The sequence below is a fragment of the Sinocyclocheilus anshuiensis genome, unplaced genomic scaffold (assembly GCF_001515605.1).
Source record: "Sinocyclocheilus anshuiensis isolate Anshui unplaced genomic scaffold, SAMN03320099.WGS_v1.1 scaffold1768, whole genome shotgun sequence".
Taxonomy (NCBI): domain Eukaryota; kingdom Metazoa; phylum Chordata; class Actinopteri; order Cypriniformes; family Cyprinidae; genus Sinocyclocheilus; species Sinocyclocheilus anshuiensis.
This window is the reverse complement of record NW_015555806.1, coordinates 18,882-26,111: the sequence shown is the minus strand read 5'-3', so window position 1 is coordinate 26,111 and position 7,230 is coordinate 18,882. Positions and strand designations below refer to the sequence as shown.

General features: G+C 38.1%; 1 protein-coding gene across 1 annotated transcript in view; it reads right to left on the bottom strand.

The window, feature by feature from the left end:
- LOC107674998 (coiled-coil domain-containing protein 18-like) overlaps positions 1 to 7,230 on the bottom strand; it is a 32,503-nt gene that overhangs the window by 16,619 nt on the left and 8,654 nt on the right. The window contains exons 3-7 of the mRNA XM_016469176.1: positions 6,534 to 6,684; positions 5,766 to 5,819; positions 5,274 to 5,388; positions 3,227 to 3,360; positions 246 to 293 (exon numbers count right to left, since the gene is read on the bottom strand). Coding sequence (XP_016324662.1) covers positions 246 to 293; positions 3,227 to 3,360; positions 5,274 to 5,388; positions 5,766 to 5,819; positions 6,534 to 6,684 — 502 coding nt within the window. The remainder of the gene's footprint in view (positions 1 to 245; positions 294 to 3,226; positions 3,361 to 5,273; positions 5,389 to 5,765; positions 5,820 to 6,533; positions 6,685 to 7,230) is intronic.

Sequence of the window (7,230 nt, the reverse complement as noted above, 5' to 3'; positions counted from 1 at the left end):
CATGTGCTGGACAAACTAAGTAATTACACCATTTCAAGCATTTTATCTGCGTTATATGTTCTGTAAAAGTTCATATCGGCGGCATATTCGCCGATACCGATATATCAGCGATAGGCTCATATTGGCCGATAATATCGGCAAAACAATATATCGGTCGGGCTCTAGTAGAAACAGTGATAGGTACAGTACAAAGAGAAGTTTCCACGCTCAGATGTGCTTTTGGAAGCTTACACAAACAAACAAACCTGAGATGGGGAAAATGCTCGACCTCCTTCATCTATACCAAACGTTGCCTGCGTTAGAGGAGTGTTGCATATAGTTCACTCAATATACAGTTCATTAACTGGCTATCCAACACTCATGGCGAGATTTAACATGATTCAAACTGTCAAAAATATATTTGTTTTCCCTACAATTAAAGAAAAATTAAAGACTTGCATCACTTAGCACTTTTTTTTTTTTGGAAACAGCTAAAACTGACCTTTTGATAAGCCCCAGCACCTTAAAAATATTAGTGACAAATCATACATAGGCCACTCTTGCTGTCAATCTATTAGTTTGTTAGATTTTGTAAGTTTATTATTGTATTTTGTGTGTCTATGTTTACATTTTTTTCCCTTAATACATTTGTCCAGTTTTTGTCATTAAAACATTCTTGATAGTAGAATTACTTTCTTATGCATCCCATCCTCATCTTTCGTTGCCAATTCAAAAAGCTTATAGATCTAGTAACAGAGGCTTGAGCCATAGACATGCAGTTATTAGCAGGGAAATTATGGAAATTGTCATTTTGTTTGGTTGGTCAGTATCTTTGAATGGCCTTTGTAATACAGTAGTAGAAATGATTTGGCCAAGTGATATAGAACTGTAACACGGTCAACAGATTTGGAACTACTTCATAGCTGTATTTTTTAAGACAATTAATCACACCTAGGTTTTTAAAATTTTCTTTCACTAACAATATTTTTCAGAAATTGTTATGGTTAGTTATAGGTAAGGCTTTATCGGCCCAAAAATATCTATATAATGTCTAAAGGGGTGGTTGACTGTTTTTTTTCTAGGCTTGATTGTGTTCATGGGGTGCAGTCTAGCATGTGTTAATGCTTCATTTTCACATAATTACCTTTATTCTACACCACTATGTCCCTTCTCCTTTGAACGCTCCAATGATTTCCTGTTTTTATGAAGCCCCTCCCTCAGAAATACGCAATGGGCTCAGATTGGTTAGCTGGCCCAGTGTGTTGTTATTCGTTAAACCGTCTAGTGTGCGTCTAAGCATCACGCCCCTCACCTAAGTGGCATGTGCTCCTGTGTTGTATTGTAAACAATGGCGTCATCAATATTTCTTATCAATTTGAGCCCGAATGAGATGCAGAGGATATTAGTGAAGAGGATTGCGCAGAACCTGTGCAAGCACACGGCTCTTAACGGTATGTTTTTTTGTTTGTTGTTGCTAGCTTTTAATATATGGTTTTATCCTGATTAAAGCTTTAATACAGCACGCCAACCACATGCGCGTCCATGTTTAACGCTTCTCATAGTTATGTGAAAAATATCTGTCTATACACAAAGTGTATAATTGGAACGCAGTTTATTGGAGCCGATGAGCTGATGATCAGGTGAGAGAGAGAGAGAGAGAGAGAGAGAGTTTTTGGCTAATTTGTGCAAAACCTTTTGCTAAATTGTCAATGCTTCATTTTAACCGACAATGCAACGATGCAAGTATTTACCTTACATGCTTGCGAAGGGTTGATGTCGAGATTTTATAAACTGCTAGTTTGGTCTCCCTAGGCAAACACAGCTTACACTGCATAATAGAACATAAATATGGCCAGGGGTTCACTTAATTTCCTTCGAGTTCAACTTCAGCTGGGTCTGCACCATAACACCTTTCTTGTCCGTCTCCATCTTTCTTGTGATTTTAGCGGCAGTTTTCTCTCCTGCCCATTATTTACTGCAGTAGTTTCTAGGGAGCATTTTTTTTAATTTTTATCAGTAATTAATGTGTTTTCAAATGTAGCGAAGTACAATACTTCAAACAAAATATACTTAAGTAAAAGTAAAATTACAGATTTTAAAAATTACTTTAAAAAGTAGAAGTACACAAAAAAGCTACTTAATTACAGTAACGTGAGTAAATGTAATTAGTTACTTTCCACCTCTGTTATTTGTAAATGCTACTGCTTATGTTAGCCTTTAACATACGGTTTTATCCTGATTAAAGCTTTAATACAGCAGAATGCATGATTGTGTTGTAGCATTTTTGAAAAGTAATTTTTTAATATGAAACTGTAAGAAGTGTTTGCCAGCAAGTATTTCTTGCTACCATGGCAACGTGCGCGTCCATGTTTAACGCTTCTCGTAGCTATGTGAAAAATATCTGTCTTTCTACACACATAAAGTGTATAATTAGAACACAGTTCATTGATGGAGCTGAGGAGCTGATGATCTGAATCAGGTGAGAAAGAGAGGGATGCAGAGCAGAGTGTGTGCAGAGCAGGGGGACACGATGAACAGGATTAAGAACCGCTGCTTTAGAACACTGATTTTGAAACTTGTGAATCCATTACAATCGTTAGAATACAGAATCGCTATTCATATATGAATAGATTTTTTCGTGCACCCCTAGTTTTGACGGCATGGCAACAACTCTTCCTCTTCTCTAAAGCAGCGCAACATGGCCTCGCCCCCTTTGTTGCATGTTCCCAGGGGTTTATGTAAATTTCAGGGTTTGTGATGTCACCAACCCGGGAAGAAGCTCATTGTAGTCCCTACAAGCCATTTTTGTAAGCATTAAACTGCCATAATTTTAAAAGACGGTATCTCCGTTTGCATTGAACTTTCAGCGTCGTAACTTTGCAGATATTGTTTATTGTTTACCAGCAACATTACACACTAACGTTAAAAAAGTGAAATCGCAATCAACCACCCCTTAAAAAATGTTATGTTGACTCATTTGTTGGATTATAGATGGTTTTTGATGGAAAAAAATGGATGAGACGAATTGCTTCTGTGCAGATTATAGGAAGGTAAATAAAGTGACTAGGCCTGATTCATTTCCACTATATTTAATGATTCCTGAGGCAATCCAATACAATAATTTAGTGACTGACAGCTGCAGTAAGTGAGGGAGCAGGCTTAGCAAAGGGTCAGTTGGCAAGCAGTGTAACTGCAGAGGCTGATATTGATAGCGCCGTTATACGTAGCCCAAACAGTTTCTGTGTACCTGTAGCAATTCAATGCGAGCCTGAAGTTGCAGACGGTCCTCTAGATCTTGGCACTGTTTCTCAAGGACCAAAATCTGTTCCTGCAGTTGGTTTCTCTCTAGTTCAAGCTCCTCAACAACAGACCTCAAGCCATCTAAACAAGTGAAAAGAAATGGCATATATCTTAATTTATTCAGCGGCGGCCTAGAGTGAGCAGAGGCCGGGGGCTAGAGTGAGGAACGGCCGGAGGGCTAGAGTGAGCAGAGGCGGCGGGCTTGAGAACGGCGCGGCTGGCGGATTCGACGAAGGAGGCTTGCGGCAACCACATGTGACGACCCCAGGCTGGACTCCGCTTCGTACATGGTGAAAGCCGATCCGGCGATCCACAGCTTAATGTTGTTGTATTTCCTCAGCAACCAGCACGGATCAGCTCCAGGCATGACGAAGCAGATATCGTCCTCTTTTAGAAAGGCCAAACAAAGTAGTTTCGCTTTCACAACGAAACACACAGTGCCTTCACGACATGGCGGCGGCAACAACAATACTACAGCGAGAATAAAAGTTACGCCTTCTTTCTTTGCGTGAACATTTGGGTGGTGTTATGCAAATCTTCCCACATAGTGACGTAGGTATGTGGGGGCGTGTTAGAACAAGCCGTTTTAGGTAGGTGTGGCTGACTCTTAACTTTTATAAAGAATATCTCTTTGGATTTGAGACTTTAGTCTTTGCAACTTTACAGATCTTCTTTATGCACCAAGAGCTTGTAACACTCCAAAGAGAAAGGAAAAATTTAAATTGCATCATATGACCCCTTTAAATCAGTTTTTTTTTTAATATGCAAATATAAAATGTTGGAAAAATGCAAAGATAAGCTACTTTTAAATATGAAAGTAAACCACCAGGTGGCATCAAGTCACTGAGTCACAGGCATTCATTCAAACAATTTGTTGATTCAAGAATGAAACAAATGCCTGTCTTTATGAATAGATCACTGAATCATTGACTCAAATGATTAATTCAAAAACGCAGAATCATTCAGTAACAAAACACCGCTGTGTTGCTTGGAGATGCGCGGCTGTTCTGCTGTGATCTTTGTTTGGAACTATTTTTGTTAACCAAATCGAGCAAAAACAGTCAACATTGACAATGTTGTACTAAAATGTATATTAACTACTCGTTTGAACTCTTGTATCGCAGTTTTCAGTGAACACTTCACTCTCTTGGTCGTGTCATGTTGCTTAACTATGCTATGTTATAAATATAAAAAACTTAAAAGTAACATTTTTACCGCAGTATGTTTCTTCTGTGTGCAGTTGCGTTCATTTGTTCTGATTTCTCCACGAGAATGTTTTACATACAGACAGGCTACATGAGCCTCAACTAGTGTGACGTTGTTACCGTTGATTATTCATTATCAATTGCCATTTAAACTGAATATAATAAAATCAGCATCATTCTCGATTAGTTGAGCGGTTGGGCAAGTAAAATTCTCTTTCACTTGCCCCTTCAAAAATCCACTTGTCCTAACAAGCTCTGTTACTGTAGGCTATATAACATTCAACCCGCCAAAGTGGCTAGTGGGACTGACTATATTACTGAATCACTGCTGAAATCCACCCGCATTTGGTGGGTTGGCGGGTGTTAATGTCAAGCTCTGCATGTAATAAGATAATGTTACTTGCACTTTTCATCCTATGCACTTTATTTTATTATCCACTTTACACTTGGATTTACCCTAGTATTTTATTACTATTTAGTAGTTGTTGTTATTAGCTCTTCTGTTATTACAATTATTTTATTATAACAGTTATGTCTTCTTTGTATTGATACAGAAGGGTTTACAAGTTAACTAGAATCTCAATAACCTTCAGATAATCAGATGATAAATCCCTTCCAATTTACATATTTCTTAATATGACCAACTTGGACAACCATTCTTATTTGGTGCACAGAGATAAAAAAAGATGGAGATCATCACACTCAAGTGAAGTGTGACCAAAATAACAAGACCAAAAACTGCACACAGCAAACATTTAGAACATGGACAGTGTCTAATGGGTTTCACACCTGTATCTGCAGCACTGTGCTGTGGCCACCATCCACCCATGTTCTCTCCATTCACAAGAACATCGCAATCAGTGGGGCCTATTGGGTCTTGCCTACTATGAAATTCCAAGTCCTCCTGTAGAAAGAAATAGAAAGAACATGCATTATTATTATTATTACTACTACTACAATATTATAGATTTTTAGTTCTTTTGCAATTTCCTTTGTTTCCTCTATCGTTTTAAAGAATTAATTTTCATTATTTATTTTCAATTATCATTTTTATTGTTATTAAAATAATTTATTGAGAAATTTGAAACGTCTATAAATAATTAAGTGTGTACAGAACATATATCCAGTTTTATAAATTACACTTTTGTGTATTTGGTGTAACAGAATATGTATATATATATATATAAAATAAAAATGCTTCAAATGAGTGGTAAAAACCCCCCACAAATCTGCAAATCAGGACAACAAAAATAAAGAATAAAATAATAATAAATTACTCACCCTCATGTCCTTCCAAACCTGCATGGCTTTCTTGTATTTTTCAACATCTTCAAACTTCAAATTTAAGATCAGTTACAAAACATGCGAAAAGTAATAGCCTTTGACTACACTGACAGCCCTTAGTGCATCTTCTTTACACAACATGTTTGAATGTAATGCATGTGTTAGTGAAATTAGAGACTGGCAACTAACGGCTAAGGGTCTACTTTGTGTTTGAAGGAAAAAAGTCATAGTCTGAAATGATATGAGGGCAAGTAAATGACTTTGACTCATTTCTGACTAAACTATTCTTTTAATTCAACTTTGCAACACAGCAAAAAAAAAAAAAAAAGAAAAATAAAATAAAAAAGGTAAAGTTACTAAATACAGTTTGGTGAGAAATTAAAGCAAAAACCCAAGGGGACTCGCTGTGGGAGTGGCTATAGGCCCGTACACAGGGCACCCGTTCACTGAACAGCTTGAAGAGCATGAAAATTATGTGAAACATATGCTATCGCCTTTGCAGTTACCATATTTTAAGCCAATTAAAAGGAGCTTCTGAACTTGCTTGTTAGACACAACCATTATTCAAACATCAGTTGCGGGCATATCTTTTGGAAGAGTGGAGTTCCACTGCTCCAGTAAGAAGTAATCCAATTTTTAGAATTAATATCAAGGTGCACTGAAGCTGATCTGGCAGCACACGGTGACCTAACACCTTACTAAGAAATTATTCCTTTAATTTGTCACTCATCTGTATGCAATTTACCTAGAGACTTTAGTTTATACCTGCAGGCTGCGTGGGGTGAAATATTTGGGCTTTCTGCTTTTCTGTGGGCAGAGTCCACGGGCCTGGGTCAACTCCTCCTCCACTTCCTGTTGCCGATTGGCTAATGCTGGATCGGAGCAGCCAGGAAACAACCAGTCATCCTCAATCAGTTTTGTGCCACAAGACAAAGGGAATGGATCAAATATGTTTAGGGCAATGGAGGGCAGAATACAAAATCAGGATTGAGGAGAGACAGCCAGGTATTTCTAGTGCAGATTAGAGAGCGGAAAAGGGCCGGAAAGCAGCAGGTAGCAGCACACATTGCAAATTCAGTAAGGACATAGTAAGGACATTGTTAAAAAAGTCCATGTGAAATCAGTGGTTCAACCGTAATTTTATGAAGCCACGATAATACTTTCTGTGCGCAAGGAAAACAAAACAACAACAAAAAAAGACTTTATTCCACAATTTCTTCTCTTCCGTGTCGGACTTCGATGCACATTCACGAGAGTAACTCGATGCATGCGTGTGGTGTTGCTGACGCAGGAGCCGGCATTCAGACGGAGATCCTGGTTGCGAAGCAGCTTGTTTGCAAGCAGAAGAATGTACACGCATGCGTCGTGGTACTGGCTTTCTTAATTTGTGTTCCAAAGATGAACAAAGGTCTTACAGGTCTGGAACGACATGAGTAATTAAAGGGATAGTTCACCCAAAAAT